The sequence below is a fragment of the Drosophila sulfurigaster genome, chromosome 2L (assembly GCF_023558435.1).
Source record: "Drosophila sulfurigaster albostrigata strain 15112-1811.04 chromosome 2L, ASM2355843v2, whole genome shotgun sequence".
Taxonomy (NCBI): Eukaryota; Metazoa; Arthropoda; class Insecta; order Diptera; family Drosophilidae; genus Drosophila; species Drosophila sulfurigaster.
In genome coordinates, this window is record NC_084881.1 from 10,139,585 (window position 1) to 10,165,337 (window position 25,753).

Here is a 25,753-nt window from a genome sequence, read left to right on the forward strand (position 1 = left end):
GGAAAAACGTGGGATTTAGTTATTATTTGAATAAATTTGTAAAATAAATCTCTTATTTTATCAGCGTAAATTTGCAAAAAGTTATAAAGTTATATGCTTCATTCTCATAGTTTACTTAAATAAAATGCATAAAGACTTAATATTAGCAGAACTTTTAAAGTAATTTAGTCAAATGAATTATGGATTTATAAGAGATAATGGAACAATAAACTTTTAACAGAATAGTTATTATATGTTAGTTATTTTATGTGATACTATAAATTTACTTACACGTGGCTTTTGGAAGGAATTCATTTAATTTATGGTTTAATCAGCGTAACTGAAAATACGAATAAATTTCATAGTTATTAAAGCTATTTTATATGCAGCATACTTGCCGTTTACATGACTTAAAGTAAAATATTGACTTAATATTGGTCCCTTACAGTATTATTTTTTTTTTTGAAGATTTATGTTTGAGGGCCGCGCTCATATATATAAATCTGTCTGTCGCGCTGCATTTCCCCTCAGCGAGTTTGATCTTTTTTCGGCTGTTTCCGATTTTACACGCAGTAATTAATTAAGTTTAATGTCCGCATGGCCTTTAGCATTGATTTATTGGCTCGGCTGACAGCACGTCGACATCTTCAAGTGGGCGCCTCATGCGAAGCAAAAGAAGCAGAATTAATGAACTGACACCGAGATTCTCTCCCTCTTCCCTCTTCCTTCTCTCTTTTAGCCATACCGGGTCTGGGCAAGAGCGGCAGTGACTTTAACACGAGCCGTCCAAACAGTCCGCCCACCAGCAATCACACCATTCAGAGCCTGAAGAGCGGCAATAACAACAGGTAACATGACTGACATCAGTTCCAGCTTGCTTTATGCAATTAACTAACTATCTCCATTCTGCATTTGCAGCCTGCGTCCGCCGAGTGTGAAGAGCAGCCATCAGAGTGGCATCCCGTCGCCGAGTAGCTTGAATGTGGCACCCAGTGCACCGCAGAAGCACTCGATGCTGGACAAGCTCAAGCTGTTCAACAAGGAGAAGCAACAGAATGCAGTTAATGCTGCAGCGGCTGCCAACAAAACGCAGCTGCAGTCGAAACGCACCTCGTCCTCCTCGGGCTTTAGTTCGGCACGTTCGGAGCGCTCTGACTCCAGTTTGAGCCTCAACGATGGCCACAATTCGCAGCTGAAGCCGCCAAACGTTAGTGTCAATGCACAGAAGAGTCAACAGAAGCACAATACAAAGCAATCCAAGCTGCTGGCAGCGCAGCAGAAGAAGGATCAAACCAAGACGAGCAAGCTGGACAAGAAGGAGAAGAGCCCGGCTCGCTCGCTGCACAAGGAGGAGCATCAGCAGCAGCAGCAGTCTGGCAATGAATCTCGCAGCTCCACCATGGGCAGAGCTGGGAAAAACTCTTTGGCACGCGGCAGTGTCGAGAAGAATACTGTGAAGACGTCTTCCAAGTCATCGCTGCACTCCAAAACGGACTCAAAGTGTTCGCTGAAGAGTCAAAGCCAACAACTGTTGCACAGTCCCAGTGGCACAGGATTGCCCAAACCCATTGCTGCCATCAAGGGCACCAGCAAACTGCCGCAGCCAGGTGTGCCCAATGGAGGCAATAGTGATGTCTTCAAGCGTGAAACCAGCGACATATCCGCCAGTCAAGCCAACATATCCCAGGAGCAGCCACACCAACAGCAACAGCAACAGCAACCAGCTGCTCTCAACCAAGCCACACATATCCTTAAGGCATTGCCTGCCACGCCTCCGCCTCCTTACTACGCCAATGCGCCACCTGCGCCTCTGCAGTCCACACACATATCATCCTCAGCGGCAGTTGGAGGCGCTGCTAGTTACTCTGGCTACCTCAGCGAGCCCAGCACGCCACAACATGCCCACAGCATCTATGGCAGCAGCGGCAGTCGATTGCCACCTCCGAAGTCTGCGCTGAGTGCGCCACGCAAGCTGGAGTACAATGCGGGTCCACATATTCTGGCCTCGCCTCCTGGACGTTTGCCACTGCAGCGACCCACGCACAACTCAGCGCCCAACACGCCCACCGCCTCGCCCAGCAAGTTCCACACGATCCCCTCGAAGATTGTGGGCACCATCTACGAGTCGAAAGAGGAACAACAAGCTCAGGCTCAAGCTCAAGCGCAATCCGCTGCAGCTGCGGCGGCAAATGCTTCATCGGTGCTGCCCATGCGTCCGCTGCTGCGTGGTTACAACTCTCACGTGACGCTTCCAACGCGTGGAGCACGCGGTGGCCATCATCCGCATCAATCGTATTTGGACTTCTGCGAATCGGATTTGGGGCAAGGCTACTGCAGCGATGGTGACGCGTTGCGCGTGGGTAGTTCATCCTCTGCAGCGAGTCGCTATCATGACATTGACAATGGCTATTTGTCCGAGGGCAGCAGCGGATTGGGCTCTGGATCAACGGGTGTTGGCGGTGCACATGGCAAACACTTTCTCAGCATGATGCGAGCACGCACGCAGTTGCCCACAACCATCGAAGAACGGTGAGTGGAGTAATATGTCTTTGGGTTTTGAATTTCTTTTTTGCTTTTCCTGCTATAAATATCTCTTGCGTTGTTGTTGACATTCGTGCGTCGCTCCAATGACCGCTTTTGTTTCCAGTTATGCAGTGACTCATTCCGTGTGTGCAGCTCCAGCTGCAGATCCAGCTCCAGCTGACACCAATGAGTCAACGCGTCGTTTGCAATTTTTTGTATCGTTTCACTGCGCTTCCGAGAACTTTTGTCGCCCGTCGCGAGTCGCGAATCGCCTTCCAAATTGTGGCATGTGGCGCACACCATAAAACGGCACTTATATGCTGGCCTTAACTTTGTCTTTCATTCTTTTTCGCTTTGGCTTTGGCTTTGAGTGCGCCACGCACCATTTGGCCATGGCCAATGCCAGCCAGTTAGCACTCTCATCATTTGAAGCAGTTAATTGCGATGGCAGCCACTTGACAACCTTAACAACTTCCGGCCCAAACACACTCAACACAGAGAGAATAGAGAACAGCTCTTCAAAGCCAAAGCCATCGCTCAAATTGCCAATTTGCATAAAATCCACTTGATGTTGATGTTCAGTCTCCTCTCGGGTTCAGGATCAGGCTTCGGCTAAGGCTCGTCAAATGTCATTTGCAAATTGTCAACAGCAGCAGCAGACGACTTCACAATTGACAATTGACAATACTCACCTGTCACCTGCGCTCTGTGTGTTTGAGCTCTACTCTTCCCCAACTTCCCCAGCACACAATGGGGCAACACGATAGATGACAGTCCATAGATATTGAGATACATTGACGCAGTGGCATGGCAACCACTGTGAACCACTTGCCATTTGGCACTTCAGTTAACAAAGGTATCTATGCTAGCTCGTTGTTAACAAGCGAATTCTGAATTCTGATGCGACCACAGTAGCGCCAAACAGGAGTTTCAAGCGCCCAAATTGGGGCGATTGACAGCAACAAGTTTTAGTTGAAGAGGAAAGGAATAATGTTGTTTGAGGAATAGTAGAGCCATAGTAGAATGAATGACTTATAATCATTATATATATATCTATACTTCTATCTTTAAATTCAAATTACGAATAATAAAATACATAAATAATGAAATTTGTCCGATTTCAAATAGATCCACTTAAATTGTTAATCTAAATTGTTGATAGAAATAATAGTATTTTTGTTTGGGGCTTATAATCTCTAGATCTAGATTAAATATCTGTAATTATATCTTCAAATATTAATAGCAAGTTATTTATGTAATTAATTTGCCAAGTGTTAAATTTATTTAAAACGAAACAGATTCCTTCAAATTTGTTTCCTTAAACTACTAATCAAAATTGATCATAAAAATACGATTTTCATTTGTTAGTGTTGATATTTTAGCCTTATGTTTAAATAATATACTCTTAAAAAGTTTCCATTTTTAGAATAGAATTATAAAAGATTATTTTAATTCTAATATACATTTGTTGCTCAAACTGAAAAGTTTCTTAAGTCAACTAAGCCAACTAAAAATATATATATCTCCTTTTCCTACTAAAAATTTGAATAAATTTGTATATTTACTTTATTCCCAAAATCCATTTTAGGCATATAATTTGCCGCTCTATTTGTTAGCTATTTGTTTTGGCCCTGCTAGCTACGGAAAAAACTTCTGTAAGCTGCCACATTAGATTGTGCGCTATCATAATTTTGTTATTTTATTAAACACTTGTCAACAGCGGCCCTCGTTTCCCCCTCCACCCTTGTGCTACGCCCACATTTCTCCATGCGTTTCATTAAAAAGCGCTTATAGACTTATCAAGGGGAGCAAAAAGAAGGCATTCTACATTTTCATTAGCTTCGGTCCATCAACGCGTTTGATCTGTGAAATTAATGCAATGCCATGAGGCGATGAGATGGGAGCTCACTCTCCCAGCCTATATCTCTTCCTTCTCTTTCACTTGCTGTGTCTCTATCTCTCTCTCGTATGAAGTGCGATATAAATAGCAACAGCTGTCGACGCGACTGGAGTTGCAAGGGGTCTGGGAAGGGGAGAGCGGGAGACCTTCGATAAGTTCATGCCCCTGGCCTATGTGGCTGCTGTCTCCATGATGATGCAAACTGACCCTCAAATGACTTTTGAACCATCGTCACGTTTATTACAGCTGGAAAATATGTTCAATAATTGAATTTTAATGCAGCAAGGACCGCCCGTGTTGTCGCATTAGTGTCAAGCTGAAGCTAATCAGCTGCGGCGTCGACACCTGCAGGACACATAGCCGCAAAGGAATCCCAGCAAGTGCAGCGAGTCCTGGCAAAGTCCTGGCTGGGAGTGTGAGGTCGACTAGGGGCAGCCAGTTGTCTAGCCATAAAAGTAAATCAAAATGCAGCAGGGCGCATATTTCAACAAGCGGCAAGAGGCAAGTGGAAAGTGGCAAGTGGCACGAACCAAGCAGTCCAGCCAAGTTGTTGTTGTGGCTGTTGCTGTTACTGTTGGGGCAAACTTGTGGAGATTGCCACACATGGCCATGTCTGCCTGCATTCTGTATCCTGATTGCTCCTTTTGCTCCCCTTTTATTTAATAACGCATTTTTCAATTCATTTGATTTATGGCCCATCCGTGAGGTTCAGCCATTCAGTGCATGCCGTCGTTCCAGCCAGATGCCCAACTGCAAACAAGTGACTGCAAGCATTTTTTAAGGCTCTCACTTAAAGCTAACACACTAAAGCCCCGGCAGCATTATCCAATCCTCATGCCACAGAATTTTAGCTCGGAAATTTTCCACATTTCGCCAATTTTGGTTGCTGACCGCAGCGCACCGACCAAATTGAAAATAAATTTCGCACCCAATTGCCCCAAGCCTGTCGCTACATAATAAATACAAATTGTTTTTATTAATTTCATCAAATTCACTGAATCCATAGGCCCAAAATATTCCCTGTCCACCTGCTACTGTGTTGCCCTGTCTGCTACCTTTGGGCCAAAAAGGGACTGCCCACTCGAGTGTTCAATGACATGACCCTAGGGGCCAAACAATCAGCTGCCCGTTCGGTTCTTTGGCTGGTTTTCATTTCGATATTCCTCGCTCTGACCTTCTGCTAGTGAAGTGCCAGCCAGCTGATGCTAAATGAAGTGGAAATCTTTCTTCCTTTTTGGAAAAATTGATTCATTGATTTTGTTGCGTTTGTCGCATTAAAAACATATTCTTTTCGCTACTAACTCGGTTGCCTTTCACTCACATTTTCGAGGATTAAGTGGCATAAACTCTCTGTGAATTGGATGAAGCACTTAACAATACGAAAAAGGGGACAGCTTTGCCAATGTCAATTGATCGGGACGAGCATTGAGTTGGGTATTGAATGCATTCACACAAAAGGGAAACCTATAAAATAAGTCTGAAATCAAGTTTTGTATGCTATGAATGACTTACCTGTAAAGGTTCCTTTTATTACGTTAAACATCTAATAAATCGCAATTCTTTATGGTAGCTTTTTCTGTATTATATACATTTTTTTTAAACTTACTTTTTTTTTTAAAGTTTTTTTAACTCAATTTATGTACTTGCTGAGTTATCTAAAGCGACTTATCTATAAAATTGTTCAACAATTTGAATTATAATGCAGAATAGATTTTTTGAGTTTATTTTATGGTACACTGGATTTTTCATTGCGACTGGATATAAAGAATTATAATACGCCACATAATTGCCATAAACTGAAAAAGTTCTTTAAATGCATTGCACTGTGGTGTGAAACTTGGCTATAAAAATGCTGCTCATTTTATAGTAAAGCAAGGACACATGCACCGCTTCTAAGACATGCACCACTTCTAAATTCAAGCTTTTGGGCTTTATAGCAAAATTCCCCTTCGAAATAAATTTTGAATGGAGTTGAGTATTTCTGTTTGCAATGTTTATTTATTTCGTATTCAATGTTACTCGAGGTCAGTTGCATTTACTGCAGTATTTAAACGATTATTTAATGAGCCCTAAAAGCAAAATTCATCTCTCAAGTGACTTTCATGAAAAACGCTTTAAATAAATTCCACAAAATTGCAACAGTTGCACACAAAACCAGTTGCAGCTGGCCGTATCTCAATGGGACATAGCAATTGATAAATGCAACACCTCCCCCGTCAGTTTGTCTGTTGTTTAACGTTCCGATTGAATGTGTCTCAATGCTGAGCTATGTGGAATGCGGCGTGTGGCAGGCATACGTAAGCCTTTAAGCCAAAACTGACCTTTTCACATAGCATACGGAATACAAACTGACATTTTCTATACGCCCACAATTCACGCACACACACAGTCTGCACACTTGTGGTGTAGACGTGAGCATGACAAAGTCTTTGGGTGGACTTTATTTAATTGTTTTCCAATAACTTTGCCACAGCCGCCAGATATGTTTTGTAATTATTATTAACGGGTACGAGAGCTTAGGATTATTATACACTATAATGAAATGGGGTATGTTTACTTATTGTATTATTTAATATATATTATTATTATATTATTTAATATATACTTTAGACGTGAAATGAAAGTAACACGTTTCTGCCAATTTGTCATAGATGAATTCTTTTTGTTATTTGCATATTTTAACTTAGTTCAGATAACTCTCTTTCAATATTTAAATATTTAAAAAAATATTTACATTCAATACTTAAATCTTTAAAAATTACTAAGTTATCAAAAAAAAAGAATTTTTAGATTTTTTTGAAGTTTTATTGATGGAACTATTCCTTCAGCATTTGTCTGATTTCGTATTTGGCATTATTGGCTAGTGCTATTTGATCTCTCGTTGATTGAGTGCCGCCATTTTAAAGATTAATGAGCACTTGTACTTGTCGGGAGGTCAAATTCTTCGGGCTTGCAAGAGGCTCCAATTAGCTGCGTTGGAACACAAAAAAAAAGCTACAAAAGTTTTGCAAAAAACGGCACAAGCAATCAACAACAACAACGACAACTTGTTATCGGCTAGTTTCGCTTTTCATTGAATGCTCGTTGGATTTTCTTGCGTGCAGTTTTTTGGAAAATTGCACCACAGACAAGAACGAGCCCGCCCTTGGATCAATTGAAAACCGGGCAGCTGTCGAACATGAAACAAGTTTGGAGCATTGACTGCATGACCAACTGACATCAACGAAGAGAAGAAGTTGTGTTATTTTCGAAAGCACTCTCTTTCTCTCTTAACTCACTTCGAATCGCACAGCTGGCGGTTCTCTCTTGATGCCATTTGTTGCTTTTTGACAACGACACAAACCACCACAGTACTCAATCCACTCAGCAAACTTAGAGACAATACGAAACAAGGCAAAATACTTGCACTATATGATGCTCTGTGGGTGGAGCTGCTTGTCTGACATTTTAAGGCTTAGTATTACCTGTCTGCGTGAACGGAAGTATGTGGATTTCGTGAAATAGGACTAAGAAAAAAGTTACTTAGACTTACTTTGAATATTGGGCATGAAAAGACTTCAATTTAGCTGAGACTATTTCAAAGTATTTAAAAATGTTGCTATTTACAATGTGAATACATTAGAACACAAAACCTCAACATAACAAATTGAGCAAGGGGAAAAATGTGGTATCAAAAGTATTTCTAAGTATTTCGTATTGTTGAGACCTTGTCTGGCAAGTAATTAAATTGTATGCTTTGATGTTAAATAAGCTGCTTAAATAACAGCTGCACTTCATAATGTGATAATTTACAATATATGCGCATTTGACTCTTGGAAATTTAAATATAATAACAGCAGGATTCCTTTAATTTAACGTGAGCAGAAAACTTTAATTTGCTTAGCAAGCGAAACTACAACTCATTATAATTCATTGAAAATTAAATTGATGGGTATTTGGACTAGCCTATTCATTTATTTCCATTCTTATGAAGACATCATCCCTCGAATTTTCCCCTCTGCGACAGGCTGTCCTAAGTGCAGTTTGCTGTTTCCAGTCTCATATCATTTCGTCATGCTCAAGGCATCTGTTTGTATATGAGGACTGCTTAAACAAATTGCGTGGAAGCCAAAAACGCCCAAAGGCTGGCAAAAATATCATAAAAAAAAAACAACTTAACAACTAGTTTCAATTCTGCGTTCATTCATTTATTCATTCAGACAGTCGGCGCTAGTTTAACAAAGCACACACAGGTGGGCAAGTGGGCAGGTGTGACAGTCGCTGTTTCACTCCTATGGCGATTCCCTATCGACAGGCGGCCTTTTACTTTCAGCCATAAACTTTGCCATGTGCTTTGTACACACTCTCTCATTCCTTTTCAGTCTACTTTACGCTCTCTTTGCACTTTACGCTCTTTCGAACTTGTTTGATGCGCTCTTAAATATTTTCGAACTGAAACTTTGCTATGGTACGTTTTGTGGCAACAGAGGAACTGAGCAACCCCAGAAACGCATTTCGACGCTCGGGCGTTACGGTTCCCACATCAAAATGTCGCTCGCTCGCTGCAGACTCGTAAAAATAAATATTTAAAATATTTACAAAAATATATATAATTGAAATGGTGCAATAAATTACTTTAAGTAATTTAAAAAAAAAAAAATAATTTAAAAAATACAATTACAGAAATATAAATGTATTTTATTTTATTCAAGTGAAGTGACTTCATTGAAATTTGTGTTGTGAATTCAATTTATTCAAGTGATAAAATTGCTTTTTTAATGTTTCGTGTTGCACAGTTTGCGGCAAACTGCCTCCGACACCCGCTCTCAGTTTCAAGTGCGGTTTGATGGATTTGCGCAACAAAATGTTTTGAGCATTCCAAAAGGTAAAGCTGAAACAATATTCAAATGCGAATGCAAATGTGTGCTTAAGCGAGGAATGATTGAATAAAGTTCTACTGTTGCAAATCGATCTCAATCAAATTGTTGCGGCATGCTTCAATGCAGCTGGTTGAACAATAATTGAGACCTTGTGTCTAAGTTCATATGGTCAGCTTATCCCCACAGTCATAGTCACTGCCAGCCTGCCACACAGCAAATGGAGCAGTGTCAATGACTGCTGCAGGCCATTAAACTCCCAGAGGCCGGCTTTTGTTTACTCCTGCAACTGTTTGGTGTTTGTCCTGCCGGGTTGAGGAGTTCTATTTACGTAGGCTCAGTTCAGCGCCAAAGGGTTGAGAGCAAACATACACACAAGGATGAGCACATGACATGACTGGAGAGGACCGGACAGGACAGTCAAAGTTATGCGACATATGCAAAAATGGTCGATAAGTCGAATAAGCATCGAATATTCAATCAATTTGCCAGTCACTCGTCTGTCGTTTGTCTCTCAATTTCGGCAATTACTTCAAATGTCAGACATTTCATTCAACTCTCTGCATACGCTGGCCATAAATCTTCCGGCCAGGTGACGGTACCACAGCATGTCAAGTCCTGTGGCCACAAAACCGACAAAAAAAAAAGAAAAGAAAACAGAATGTAAAAAAATGCCAAAGAAAAGGGCAACATTCGTCCATAAAACAGCAACAGGCATTGGCGTTGGGGCAACATTGTATTTGTGTATGTGTGTGTATGTGCATATTTTAGAGCAGTTTATAGACTGGGAGAGCTGACTCATAGAAACGCTGAGGCATCCGGGAACCCTCGTTCCCCGAATATCCCCGCCCGCTTTCCGTCTCCTCCGTACAACTTTGTGGGGTTTAGCTAAATTGTTTCTATGCTCAGCTTTAGTAGAATTCGCAATGAGCTAAGCGGCTTTAAGCGCACACGCCCAGCTGACAAAGAGTGAAGAGTGGAGAGCGACGAGCGAAGAGAGAGAGAAGTGAAGGAAAGGGAGGAACAACAGGAGGGCAGCAGGGTTATGCCACATTGTAACCAACGGCAAAGCGGGTTAAGCCTCTGTGGCGCCACTGGCAACATGTGGTGCAACTAACCTGTAGAGAGTTAAAGCTTTTCAGATTGAATGAAAGCCATGTAATTACTACTTAGTTCGTCATTATTCTGCATTTAAGTACGCCGGAAATTTGGCAACATTTTCCAAACTTTATTAAATAAGTACTAAACAATTAAAAATGTTTAGTATCGAGATTTCCAAAGTAGATCTTGATTTAAGCAAATGCATTTAATCGCTCTGATTCTGCTCTGATTCTAAGAAATGCATTTTCTAATAAATATATAAGCTTAGAGGATATAATATAATGTAAGGCAATAGGCCTTACACTTAAAAAAGAAGCAGAAGAAAGCAGTGAAATGGAAAAAATAAATACTTTATATATTTTCTTCCTTAGCACTCAGACTATTTCTTAGCATTAAAAACTTTCTAGGCAAGCATAGTTAAAATAGTTTCTACATCGATATATTAAAGTGACAACGATATTGTCGCTTGGAAGACTTAAGTTGTAATAAAAACATTTGCTTATCAATACATTTCATTATCAATAATCTTAACGGTAAATTATCTTATTAATTTGTCTTTTTTTAGTTTGTTATAAATGTAAAATGTTATTAATAAACAAACTATGGTGAACGGCTCACTTTGAGTTATGTTTATTTTATTTCTTATTTAACAAAATTATTAATTATTTTGTATTCATATATAATCTCTTGAAAATATTACTTATAAAAAGATTAAAGTAAAAAAAGTTAAAGAAATTTAATAGGTAATCTTTAATTATCCTGCATCAGAGTGATGAGTTATATAATGTTTTGATGTTACCTGCTTAGCTTAGCTTAGGATTTGCCTTTTAGCCTTCAGCCTTTTAATGAATTAATGAACATGTTAAAGACAAGCTTGTTTAATATACACCTAATGTGTTTCAATCTGCACAACTTGGGCCAAACATTGATTGTATCTTTTAATAATAAACGTGTCTTCAGCTTCTTAACTCAAACGAACTATCACAACAAGGAAAAGCAAAAGCACCGCCCACTTTCCCATTAATTTCGGCAGTTTCCTCGAAGTGAACTCAACTCATGTGCAACGGGAAAAGTGTTTACGCTGCTCATTAATAAACTCATTTGTTAAGTCGTTTTGCTTGTTGTTTGCGAGTGTGCGAGCGGGTGGCACGCAACAGTCTGTGTGTTGTATGCAACACATTTTTTTGCCAGCTAATCACATTTAACCATCGATTTTCCCATGTCTTCTTTAAGTTTGTGTGTGGCGCACCTCTGTCTCTCTTTTCGATTGTGGATTCCCGGCAGGGAAACTCATGCATAATGGACTTTATAAATATGTGAGTCACCCAGAAGTTGTATTCTTCAGGCCGATATAAGTATACTCGGTTTATATATTGCAATTCTTGTATGGCCCTAAATCATGCAAAGTGTTTACGTTGCGGTCTTCCTGCCACATTTTCCAACTGCGGCAAACTTTAACGTTTTTAGGCCAACTCGGTTAACCCATTTTCTCTATCGCAGCAGAAGCTTTTGTTTTTGTCGTTCCTGTTATTCCTGTGTGCTAGAGTATTGTCCTGTCCCCTGTTGTGATAGTGTGGAATCCTTTGCTGCCATTCGATGGCAAAACTTTTTATGTGCGGCCATTTTTATTAGCTTCAGACTGTCTTACATAAATTTAACATTAAATTAAGTGCCATTTACCTTTAGTTGGCATGACGCGTTGTCAGGGGTTGCACACCGACCATCGACTACCGACTACCGACTACCGACTGCCAACTGTCGATTGACCCCAAAAACTATGCTATGGTCAACCCTCTAATGCCCCTTTCCCCTCCTCAATGATACACCACAACACTCATTTATTTCTCTCTTCGCACGTAGCCAGTTCATTGCACTTTAATGAACTCTAAATAAGATATACAATATGCAATCTCTTTGCGATTTATGTGCCGTCCAATAAACAAAATCACCTCGTATAAGAAACGTTCGGAACCTTGATTTTAGCTTGATTTACACTGTAATATAAGTAAATATTGCAAAGAGCCTTGAGAAATATAAATTGTTATCTCCAACTCAATTTGTGTGCAAGAGATTGAAGTCTTGATTTTCTTATTTTGATTCATACTTCACACATTTACTTCATGTTTTTGGTTTTTATTAGTATCAGTGAAATTAATTTTATAATTTGTAAATTGCTGATAATTCCAAATTATATTCAACAAACGTAATGTTCTTGAAGTAGAAAGTTCAATTATTATCGTACGAAAACTTTCACATTACCCCTGTTAGAGTTAATTTTAAAATGTGAAATTTGCTATCGCAGTTGTTGCAGTTGAAAGTACTTGAAGTAAAGCAGAGCTACTTCAGTTTCAAGTGCGCTTATTGAGTATAGGAATTTCGACAAATTGGAGTTAGAACTAAGTTTTCAAGTTGTAAGCTGTAATTTGTAGCTGGTTTAATTAAATGTGCGAAAAGAAACACAAGACATTTGAGGGGAAGCTCAAAAAATAGGGGTTGTTCGGGAGAATTCTTAGGGATTGGCCTTGCGAAAAGGGTTTGAGTTTTGTGCTAAAGTTTTGTTTAGCATATTAGCAAAGTTTCGTGTTTAATTTAATTTGCATTTGTTTTTCGCTCCACGCCACGTTGCGCGACGAATCCACGGCACATTCCACCTCAAAGTGTTTGGAATTTTCACTTTGGGAAACTTGCAGAAAAAGTTGGGCAAGGGCGAATGAGAATTTTCTAAGGAGTTGCTTAGTTAGCTTGAGGGCTTTAAGTCATGTTTAAGCTGAAGCATAAGCTGAAGTTGCAAGTCGGGTGACGTTGAGTGGCAGCCAAAACTAAAGCAGCTTCTCTATGTCGGTCTGTCTGTAATGTGCTGAGACCATTTCATGGCCCTCTGCTTTATGGCCACTTTGTGATGCGGATTCTTTCATTCTACCCGAAAATAAAGTGAAGAAAGAAGAAATTTCGCTTTCATTGTTATGCCCCAAACCATAATTTATGGCGACTGTCAATGGAACGGAAGTCGTAAAAGGCAAACAATTGCGACAAGGAAGCAGCAGCAGCAGCAGCAACAGCAATAAGAATAGCAACAACTGGGTCCCAGGCAGTTGTATAATTGATGTGCGCCTACAAGTATGCAATGCTTTGCTGGCCTCATCTCAGCTTGCTTGTTGTTTTTTCGTTTTCGGTGAGGATGTTGTCTACCCTTCGACATCCTTGACACAGTCAGCAGGCAAATGAATGATGTTGTTGTCGTTTGCTGCTGAGTGTTGCATGCTCTTAGGCGCTGTTGCAAGGCCAAAGCCAACACAAACACACACACACACACACACACACACACACACACACACACACACACACACACACACACACACACACACACACACACAAGAACTAACGAACGAGCGAATACAGCTGAAGGTTGCGTGCGTGCTTTGAGCTACACCTACACTTTGTAACCGCACCCGCACCCGCTTGTCACCACCGCACTCCCCTCCTTCTGCCCATCGCTTAACGCCTCACATGTTCGACACTTTTATTAATGTGCTTGTAACGCCCGTAGAGCTGTCGGAATTCCATTCATAAAATTTTATCAGCCATACAAAACATGCACAGCTAGAGTCTGTTTTGTAGGCAAAAAAGCGAAAGCTACGTAGAGAACAGCAGAAGCTGAGAATGTTATGTGTGTGTGTGTGCGTGTTTCCTGTGCTATTTTGCCGGCATTGATAACTCAACCTATTTTAACGTCTGTTGACAGTTTTAATAAATGAAAAGAGGCGACAATTCCACAACAATAGTCACCCTACAATAGCCACAAGTGAGGCTGGAATTTAAATGTATGGGTTCTTAGTTGATTTATTGGACCATGGAGCACCTAATTGAGCTAGCTGTGGGAAGAAGATTAAACAACAAATTCGCACTTGAAGGAAAGTCGATGCGGAGGTTATAAAAGATAATGAACTTATGGAACTTAAGCGAAGCAAATTTTAAAATATATTGAAGAAGTCGGTTGAAGATACAGTTTTTTTTTGGTAAATGAATTAACTTTTGATGTGATAAGAATTTTTTATATTTACATATTTTAATTAGCTCATTACAAAATAAGCTCAATGACAACAAAAAATTCATTTTAGTTGAAAGACAAAACTTCTATGCAGTCCCCTTTAGCTTCAAGATTAATTAAACCGTTTTTAGGCTAATCATTTGAATACCCAAAAATCACATTAACACATTCAATGCCTCTATCAATATGCTGAGCACATCTCAATTGAGTTTTGTAATTAGCCAACTAGTTGCACTAATACATTAATAGACCAAACAAGGCGTCGTTTTTTTTCCCATCATCATCAACAGCAGCAGCAGCAGCAGAAGTTGGTTGAGCTCTCGCTTAATGGCACCATGAATTAGGGTCAGCAATTTTCAAAGGACTCTCAACTATACGCCTAATTGTCTAGCTAAAAGCTGACCTCCCTCTTTGCAAGCCTCTTTGCCATAGCCAGCTGTCAATTAAAAGCGGCAATTACACTAATATGTTGGCCATGTCTGACTAAATGACCTGAACCGTGCCGGCTGAAAGTTGTTGTGCTTGCCAACACGTGCCGCGTGGCGTTGCATAAATTAGCGAGTAAATTAAAAATTACTCGACAACAGCAATAGCAACAGCGAACAAGAACAACTACCAACATTTTAAATAGCTAAGCCGAAAAACACTAAAGCGCACTTCGAGCTCATTCAGTTTGTTTATTGCCTTTTGTTTTGGCCACCCCAATGCAAATTACATTTTATGCACCAAATTAGTTTCCATTGCTCCTGCGAAACGAAACGAAATTGCGAAGGCAAAAAAGCTGCAAAACCAGTACGAAGCGGACATCCATGGAATTTGTTTTCCACGCCCAACTAAATGTACAATATCCAAATGCATTGCGAGACTATCATTTACGCCGCATGTGTGTATTTCTTTTGGGACTCCCAAACTGAAATATATACGTATATATTTAAGACATTGCTGTAACCGAAGAGGGGTCAAAATGGGCAGGGCTCCAGGTACATATATCTATGTTTTAGGCTAACACCGTTTGTGGGTGCTACAAACCCAAAATTGTTGGACTTTTCAGTTGTGTGGGAACTCCGTTTGATTTACTTATAGTTAGCATTCAAGGACTGGTTTATAAATGTAATGAATGGCTGAAGGTGAAGGCGTATAAATTATGTTTATAAATAGAAGAGAAAGAGGAAATAAAATTCATTTGTGCTTTTACTTTGCAGAGAATGCTTTAATTCATTTTTCTTGCCTTTAGCTAAACTATTTGCAAAACTACATTTAAGTAACGAAACAAAGCTGATAAAATAACAAATAAATTTCTATGAAATCGGATTTATCTAGTATCCTTTAACAATTGAAATTTTACAATCACAACCATTATTGAATGCAAAATAGATTTCAATACAAAAGTCTTGTAATATCTTTTATGGTATTTTTTATTGGAATTGTTAAGAGTAAGTAATGAATATGCTTGCATAACATTTTTTGAGACTGAAAAGAATTCAATTTCTATTTAAAATGCATTGTCTAAAAGCAAATTAAATTCAGACAACTCTAGAAGAGCTCTTCTTGATGCCCACAGCTATAAAAATTCTATATTTATTTGTGCAAGCAAGTACAATATTTGGCAATACTCTGAAGTAATGAGTTCGTTATGTAATTCCACCTAATGACGCACTTTTCGTTCGGTCCTTGCTGAATGGCTTCGCTGCAGCTCAATTTATTTTTCTGTATTTCTTCTTGAATTTCTTTCATTTTTTAAGGGCTATTAATAGGCAATCCCTTTTTGCTAGCTACGCTTCTGTTTCTGTTGCTGACGTCTGCCGCTGTTTCCATTTCGGTTCTCCATTCTTTTTTTTCGGTTTTTCGACATCTTGTTCAAATTTATGCGCCAATTCTTTTTTGTGCACACGTTGCACACGCAACCCCCAAAAACTCCCCCCTGAGGGCAACCGAATTGTGTTTGCTGTGCGGGTCAGACGCTGGTTTGCTGCTGCAGCGCAAATAAATTGCAATTGAAGAGTTAAAGCATACAATAAAGCGCATGCAATATACATATACATATATAAAATGTGTGTTGTTGCATATATATTGCTTTATCTGATGCATATTCAAATGGATTTCAGCTGGTGTGTTGGTTGGTTGTTGGCCTGTCATCGATTTCCAGCACGTCCACTACTGACGTGGCAATCGTTATTGATTTTACCAACTTACCCCGCAACCTCTCTCTCAATTTTTCTCTCGCCCCTTGTCCTCGTTTCTTTGCCATGCATATTGAGTGTGCGGCAATTTATGAGTTTTATGTGTCACTTCTGACGCTCACTTTCACTCTAAGTGACACATACACCACCGCATTTAAACACACACAACAACAGTCACGCATAGTCCGAAGGGCTGCTCATCCCTCCTCACCCACGCTCACCTTACCTAGTGGACGTCTCAGTTACAGTTATTCTATGACGTTGCCTATAAGAGCTCCCTCCTATAGTCTGGGCATATCTAAACGGTAATTGCTTGCCAGGGCGTAGTTGAGTTTTATGACCCAGACAGCTGTTTTCTTCTTCTCCTTCTTTTACTATTGCTTCTGTTATTCTTACCCTCCACCCTCATTTTGCTAGGCGCTTAAATCATAGCATACTTTTCAGCGTGTTCTACGGAAATTGCCTCAACTTAAGGCAGCTGAAAATGAAAACACAGCAGAAGCCACAATTAGTTAATTCACGTTGCCTCTTGTGCAATTGAATCAAAAGGCGCATAGATCTAATCTAAAGCGCAGCCATCTTAAATTGCTGTTATTAAATTTTATGGCTGCAACAAAAAAATCTACAAAGGCAAATGCGATTTTCTTGCTTTTTGCGTGTTTGCCAAAATGGAATTTTATCTTGCAATTGAGAATATGAAAGCAATTTCTCTCAGCGCTAGAAAATGATGTGAAAATACTGAAATAAGTGAGAGAAAATATAATAGACTAGCTTTAAGAGAAAATGAAATCAAAAAGGAAAAATTTAACAAGGTTTTTAGGAAAAGAGGTTTTTACCCATTTTTATACATATTTTTTTATTTTTAATTAATTTATGTATATTATATATTGATATTCATGAATACTTTTGAAATTAAATCTCTTATAGACTTTGCTTTTCTAAATCAACTTTATCTATTAATCTTATTTACCTCTCAAAACAAACATCGTTAGCAGAAGAATGGACAGCGATAAAACACTCTTTATTTGATAAACATATCATAAACAATATGCGAAATCAGCCCATCACACTCCCCGATAAGATCATCAATTTAAACGAATCAATAGATATGGCATGTGACTGAAGAGTTTTCGGCACTCGCTGCGCCCTTTTTGCTGCTCAAATTTTCCCTTTATGAGCTTTATGTTTATAATTTATTAACCATTTCACGAAATTATGCAGACAATTCAATGTTGGGTATTCAAATAAATAGCATTATTTATTATAGCAGCGAGGCGACACGCCCAATTAGCCATGATATATGGCCAAGTTTAGTGTAAGCGGCTTAGACATGAAATTTGATTGCTGACTTTTTGGGGCTAACAATCCTTTTGGCCAACTTGAGATGGTTTCCGTTACCCGTTTCTTTCGCTCCCCCTAGCTCTCTTTTGTCCTCACTCTATTCATTGCTGTACGATTCTTTTGTCATTTTAATTGAAAATTGCAGCCCACCTTCAGCGTCGCATCCTACACAAGCACTTGGACACAGTCTGTCAATGCGCTTTGTCGTCGCTTTTGTGCTGCGAGCTTCAATTGTAATCGCACTTTACAGCGTTATTTGCGCATCGTCTAAAGTCTATCAGTTGGGGGCTCTTCCATTGTTAGGGACCTGTCAAGTTTGTGCAGTTTGTCGAATCTTCTTTCCCTCTCTTCTTCTCAATTGCTTTGCCAATTGTCAATTGTTAAAGTTGAGCCTCGAGTCTAACGCTTCGCTTTACACTTGGCTGCCTTTGAGTGTGAACCAGCTGCCAAATAAATTATATAACATTTGCTGCCATTTGCCTGCACTACATTAACGTCCAGAATAATAGCAGTAACAACGTTGGACTTGCATAAATTATCCATGCAATTAACGCCAAATAAAAATTAAGCACAGTCGCACGTGGCGTATGCGCAATATGCCAATATCGCAGCAAACTCCAGTTACTATTACTGTTATTACCATCGCTGTTGTTGTTGCTGTTGTTGTGCTCGTAATTAGCTTCCCACTGACCAAGGCGAACGTCTGAAAGCAATGCATCATCATTGTTTTGCTGTTTACATTCTTTTCGCCTTTCTTTTCGTATTCCATTGGCCCATAAACAATTTGTCTTAAAAGTTGTTGAACTTTTTACGCAAAAGAAAAATATGATTTACATAATGCCGACGCGGTTTTTCGCAGTGTGTGCAAATTGAGTGCCAAAGGCAATATTTTCTCAAGCGAAAAACAAACTTTTTGTTAAGCGAAATTTATTTAAATTGTGTGCAAATAAAGAGTTACGAGTTAAAATTTTCCATTTGATTTATATGATTCATATGCACTACAGTTCATTTGGGCAATCAATTTCATAAATAGAAATATCAGAATTAAATATTGAAGAACAAAATAGACAATGAAAGCTTAACACAATATAATAAATATAAATATATTCTGTTCTATTTGAAATTTTTATCAAATTTAGTTGGATATAATGAAAAATAAATACAATGCAATAAATATGTTTAACATCATCTTCTATAATTGAAATTTATTTTATTTTCATAATATTTCATTAAACATTAAATTTCCTTATTTTAAAAATTGTGGCTTAAGCAACATATTACTCATAAATAACAATAATTTTTGCTAGAAATCAAATTTGTTGAATAGTATATTTATGTGTATACCTAATGTTGGTTCTTCTTTCTTTCGTTTGCAGTATTCGCAGCAGTCGCGGATCACTTGATAGCATTGGAACCGCTGCTAACGGCAGCTCGGCTGCGAGTCAGGCCAGTTCCAGTGGCAGCGGCAGCGGCTGCTCAACGAGCAACAACATCAACAACAACAACAATAATAATAACAACAACAACAACCACAAAATGGATGGCAGTCCACATCATAGGCCTGGCTCACGAAATGGTCGCGATAATTGGAGCAAAATGCCGGAACCCCTTAATGGCCACAAGGTGGATAAATCGGAGAAATCATCACCATCGCGTCGCAGCATGGGAGGTGGCAACTCTGGCGGTGGCGGAGGCAGCAACGGAGGCAGTGGCAACTCCTCGAAACAAGGCTCGCCATCGGCCTCGTCACGCACCAAGGGAGTTCCACCCAGTTTCGGTTATGTGAAACGTGCCAATGGCAGCATTGCGTCCACGGCGGAACAACAGAACATCGCCATGCTGATGGCCGCCGGTGCTCATGGTGCTCATGGTGCAGGTGCAGTTAATGGCTTGCCCTGTGGACGCACCGCTCACGTTTCGGCAGTGCCGCGCACCGCCAGCGGTCGTAAGGTCACCGGCGGCACTCAAACGTTGCCCAACGATATGAACAGTAAGTTGACTTTAGTGATATAACTAACAAGGCTATAAGGATGAAACTTTGGATAGAATTTTGTAATATATAACAAAAAAAAATATCCACAAGTTAAGAAATTAATTAAAAAGTTTACGCAATTTCAAAATTAATAATTACTTAAAACCAAAATTTTTCATTTTAAAAAATATATATTTTGAGAAGATTATGTAAATATGTTATTAATACAGCAATATATATTTTTAAGCAAAACATATTTTAATTAAAGCAAACATTTACTAGTAAATTCCAAATATTAAACAAGTTTTAAGAAATTCCGACGAAATGCCGAACGAAAAAAAAAATAACGTCCAAACTTAAATATAATATTAATATTACAAATGGTGAAATTCTTTTAATACATAATAATGTATATGAAAGAGCATATAAAAATTTGCATACCAAACACATTAAAAAATGCTCTGAATTACGTAGACTTTTATTATGTTGAAAACAATGCTTTTCATTTTTTTAAAGATCAACATTTTCAGTTGCAATACTGATTTCATTTAATCCATGAACAAATTTAAAAAAGTTTGCTGTATATATGTCACAAAAACATTTCAAATAGAGTTAAAAATGTCTACTTAAACTTTGAAATTTATTAAATAAATGATATAAAACAATCTATAGGCATAATAACTACTGCAAATATTAAATAAACTATTTTGGATATTGTGTTATTTGAATATCAATTAAATCTGTTCTATTTTTTTCGTAGAAATGCCACCGAACACGCAGCATCGCAGTTTTTCGCTGACAGGCCCAACAGCGACTCAGCTCAGTCAGTCCATCAGGGAGAGATTGGCAACTGGCTCCCACAGTTTGCCCAAGCCTGGAAGCGACATGCATGTGTTTCAGCACAGGTGAGACAGTTAAATTTGCAGACAAATCCCATTGAGATATAAAACTGTTTTTATTTATACCCTAGAATAACGACACGAGGGGGTGTGACACGTCACGATGGCTCGCTATCGGATACACAGACTTACGCAGAGGTCAAGCCAGAATATAGCTCATACGCCATGTGGCTCAAGCACAGCAATACAGCTGGCAGTCGACTATCGGATGGCGATGCCATAGATCAGATGCAGATTGGTTCGCCTGCGATGACTCGCCACGGTCACAAGATGCTGCACAATCGCTCAACTGGCGGCGCGGGTCAAATGCCTGTGCAGGGCAATGAATCGCCGTATGTGCAAAGTCCTCGCATGAATCGCAGCAACAGCATCAGGTGAGTCTCGATTGCTGCGCTCAACGAATATGAAGCGCATGCATAAGCCCTCTCTCTTTCTCTCTCTCTGTTTCTCTGTTTCTATCCTAACTTTCACAACTCTCTCGTCTTGCGTTTATCCTTAAAAGCTACTTGAAAGAACGGACATATCCAAGGTGACTTTGCCTCACACATTGCTATGTTTTGTCGTACACACACGCTTTTTCAGTTACGCGTTTAAGTTGCATGCCACGCCCATTATTAACGTAACGTAGCACTCGAAAACAATCACTTGCCACTTTGGCGCTTGGCGCTTGTCGCTCACGCAAAGTGTTTGCCTCTTGCAATTTACATTTACGTGTTGCATACTGCTTTTGCAGCGTCGTCAAAATGCTCCACCTTCATCTTGATGTGTGTCGCCGTGAGGGTTTCTGTAATTGTGTGTGTGTGTAGCAGACATCTGTCTGGCTTTCAGATGCTATTATCCTTAGTTTACATTTATTTTAAAAATAAGGGACATTAGAAGTCTTAGTTCCGCTTAACACAACCTTTGTATTTCTGTGTTCATTTATTTACGAAACTGTGATTAATGAAAGTTTCATATAGTATTTTTCCTGCAGGCCCAAGTATTTTAAAAAACCGGGAATATCAATATGTTAATATTTTTACTAATTTTGTCCTTTAAATTCCTCCCATATTAAAATTTATGTTTCTCAAACATTTCTGTTCTAAATATGTCAAGAACTTTGCCCATAATTCTGTTATTTTCCATTAAACTCAAAATCAGATAGCACCACAACTAATATCGCTGTTAAGGGTAGAAAACAACCATTTTTTGCATAGCTGAACAGATTCCATTTGACCTTTTTGCATGGTAACGTTTTGCCGCCAAATACAAACTTATTTATGTATGTATGTATGCACATGGGTAATGAGCTTGTTTTTCACTTGCGCGACTAAAAGTATGCAAACAATTTGTAATAGTTTAGTTTTTATGGTCGTGGAGGTCGCCATATGCTTGCCAGTTTTATCCAAGACCCGTGCATATTTTAAAGTTTCAGTAAAAGCCACAGAAAAAATACCAAAATAAGCTTTAGTTTTCCGGCGACACGCCCAAATTGTTAAAGGGGAACTTTTCCAATGTGGGGCGTGGGCTCCAAAACAGACAATGTGAAAGTTGTGTAAAACAGCAAAATGTGCAAAAAAAAGAAAAAAACAAAACGAAAAACACAAGGAATGAACACGAAATGGAAAACGAAAAACAGAAGGGAGAATCGCATAAGTGTAAATAACAGCTCAGGGGCCTCAGAAATGTCAGTGCGGGAGTGGGGAGAGCCACTGAGGGGGCGGCCAGATTATTATTTGACATGTCAATAGGTTTGTGAACCTTTGACTCGACGATGGGGCTCAGCTGAGACGAAAGTTTTACTTGTGTTGTTTGTACATTGCATTCCAGCCACGTCAGCAGTTGGCAACCATGTAGACTCTCAAGTGCTTCATTAAAAAATTTTACCAGCAAAAAATGGTGATAAAAACCAAAAAACTGAAAGAAGCAAAGACAACAAAAAATACACAAATAAAGTTCAGACTGAACAGAAAGTTCGACAAAACTGTAAACGGATTTTTTGCGAGGAGTTTTATAGATGGCGCAATAAATTATGAAAGTCAAATGGAGACTGGCCAAAAAAAAATATAAAGAAGAGCAAAAACTCCATTTTTACAGCAATGTTAACAAAATGTGCTCCACAAAAAGTACAGAATATAAATATTTAATCAAATCAATAATAAAATAGAACTTGATTTTGCGAAAAGTCAAATTGAATACTTAGAAAATCTTTTAATTAAAGTGCAATGTACACAAATGAATTCGAGATCTCTAGAGAATGGTTTTCATATAAAATGAAGTAACATTCACAGAGCTTAATGGTTGGTCATTTGTTTGAAACTGGGCTAAAAGCATCTTCCACATTTAATGTTGAATTAATGCTCTACACAAAGTAATTGTAGACTGTTGTAGTATGATAATTCATGTCATTTCAAAGACAGCTTACACTGATAGGTAAGAATTTATGCGCTCTCCTCTTTCCTCTCGTAAGGCGTGAACCGCTCCTGTGTGCTGGCCAAACTAATATGCTCTGGCTGTCTTGGGTCGCACTCTTGCTTTCAATGCATCAATTATGCAAAAGGAAGCAGCGTGTGGCATGTGGCAGCACCAGAGTAACCAGTTTCGGTGGCTTGTTATCAAATTTTACACCAGAACAGCAGAGCACACACACGCAGTACACAGCGAGTTGTTGTGCCAAATGCCCCAGAGCGTAAAGTAAACGCCCTGAAGCGTACCAAAAACCGTAACTAACATACACAGTAAGACAGACAAACAGACAGGCAGGCAGGCGGACCACAAATGCAAACATGGAAAACTTGTGTAGACGAAAAGGCGTTGTACACACACATGACGTATACGTAATATTAGATTTGCATGCGAAATGCCATTAATGTCAGTTATCAGGCAACAGAGTGAGCAGCAAACTAGAACTGAGCACAGATTTGTCCAGCCACCAGGCATACTATCCTTTATCCCTCCTTCCCACTCTCTCTCTCTCTGTCAATCTGCTTCGTTGTCTCTGTGGTCATTTGCTAAGCTTTTGAAGGCATCACATTTTATGACAATTTGTCGAGGGATTTGGCATGAGAATGCACAACTTCCCCACACCAATTTGTTATCAGCACTACCCACACACACACACAGGGCTAGACATAGAGAGGGAAGGGAAACTCTTGTCAAATTGGCAACGCAGTCGCTGACAAAATTAAACGGAAATTTGAAGCGACGCCCGAAAGTATGCAACACATACGACATTCGCATGCAGATTGGCCTAATAAACTGCACAACCACAACGGAAATTTGCAAGTGTCTGGCAAATGGCTCACACCACATCGCATGACACCAGCCAAACACCAAACCACACACCAGCTACCTCACCACACACAACAACAACTGCAATTAAGCCATGTGGCAAATTGTAATCCTTAGTTGCACAGTGGACACAGAGCATATTAAGGCGCTGAATTGTGACAACAATTGGGGCAACTTGCGGTCACTCGGAATGCATTGCAATTATTCACGAGTTGCATAATTAATACGCAAATGCCAATCAATTAATTTATTGCTGCTTTACGCGGATAAAAGCATATTTTCATTAAGGGCATTTCACGTGCATTAACCACTTTTAAATGCGATTTTAATCATTACATTTACAATTTCTTTACATTCATTTAATTGTTAAGAAGGAGTTAGCTTGTGAAATATGTTTTTCAGTTGCGTTATCTGAATTTAATAAATATATTACTGGATTCATATCAATTATGTATATGTAAAAAGGGGAATATTCATACTCAGCACTCATTCATTTAAATCACCTTTTAAACATGTAATTTAAGTTCAATAAAGTTTTCTTATTTATGCACAATCATAATGGCGAATTGCGACACATAAACCTGATCACATTTGCTGACATTTTTCGTTTCGCTTCAATCACTCACAGATCCACCAAATCAGAGAAAATGTATCCCTCGATGCTGAGCCGTGGCGGCGATGTGGAAATCGAGCCATATTACTGTCTGCCCGTGGGCACAAATGGTGTGCTCAGCGCCCAAATGGCAGCCGCTGTTGCTCAGGCTCAAGCTCAAGCTGCCCAGGCTCAGGCTCAGGGTAATGTGGCTGGCAATGTGTCTGCCGTGGCCTGGAGTCAGCCCACATCGCCCACGCCCCTCAATCGCGGACCTTTCGGAGCAGCTGCTGCCTCGGCATTATCGCCCACACACGGCACAGTGGCTGCGGCAGCCGCATTGGCAGCAGCTCATGGAGGCGCTGGCGGAGGTGGCAACAACAGCATTACCGCCTCGCATCGTCTAACATATCCCAAGAAGAATGACGAAGGTGAGTCATAGATAGCTGAATTAAATGCGTTGTCTTCTCTAACATATTTTCCACTTTTCAGTACATGGCAGTGCTGCATCGCTGCTGTCGGGTGGCAGCTCGTTGTACGGTTCGGCGGAGGAGCGACAGGCGCATGAGATACGCAGACTGAAGCGAGAATTGCAGGATGCCCGTGAACAGGTGCTCAGCCTGAGCAGCCAGCTGTCAACAAATGTAAGTACTCATCCGCATAACTCACAATTGCTGTCAAATTTCCGAGCACTGCATGCCATTTGAGTGCATTCAGTCAGGCAACTCTGTTGTAATCTATTGATAAGTCTGGCGCATTGTAGATGCAAGAGTTACTCACTATGTTTGCTACTTTGCTTGTGGGAATAAGGTTTAACAATGGAAAATAACATCTTAAGAAGATGTATTGACAGCTAAATAATAGAAAAGTTCTTTACAGCTACTCAGCTTTGCTTAGAGATATACATATTATCAAAAGAAAAAATTATATTTCCATTTTAAATGCAAATATCTTTTTGTTGTGCTCTAAAAATGAAAACTAAACTAAAGTGATTTTAGCAATACTTTAAAATTGAATGAATTATAAGATTTTATAATAATAATGCACTAAATAAATAAAATTATAATTTGGCAACGCTCAACTTTCTTGAAA

General features: G+C 39.4%; 1 protein-coding gene across 12 annotated transcripts in view; it reads left to right on the forward strand.

Moving 5' to 3' along the window:
* The window catches only part of LOC133846056 (protein sickie), a 210,023-nt gene that overhangs the window by 146,861 nt on the left and 37,409 nt on the right, over window positions 1–25,753 (forward strand). For 7 of the 12 annotated variants that reach the window (XM_062280807.1, XM_062280848.1, XM_062280864.1 and 4 more), the window contains 8 exons: window positions 719–827; window positions 898–2,508; window positions 19,305–19,918; window positions 20,661–20,805; window positions 20,871–21,173; window positions 21,302–21,328; window positions 24,698–25,092; window positions 25,154–25,305. In XM_062280807.1, the coding sequence (XP_062136791.1) occupies window positions 719–827; window positions 898–2,508; window positions 19,305–19,918; window positions 20,661–20,805; window positions 20,871–21,173; window positions 21,302–21,328; window positions 24,698–25,092; window positions 25,154–25,305 (3,356 nt within the window). Of the gene's footprint in view, window positions 1–718; window positions 828–897; window positions 2,509–9,247; window positions 9,267–19,304; window positions 19,919–20,660; window positions 20,806–20,870; window positions 21,174–21,301; window positions 21,329–24,697; window positions 25,093–25,153; window positions 25,306–25,753 lie in introns of those variants that run through there. The other 5 variants (XM_062280823.1, XM_062280787.1, XM_062280815.1 and 2 more) reach the window with 2 other exon arrangements.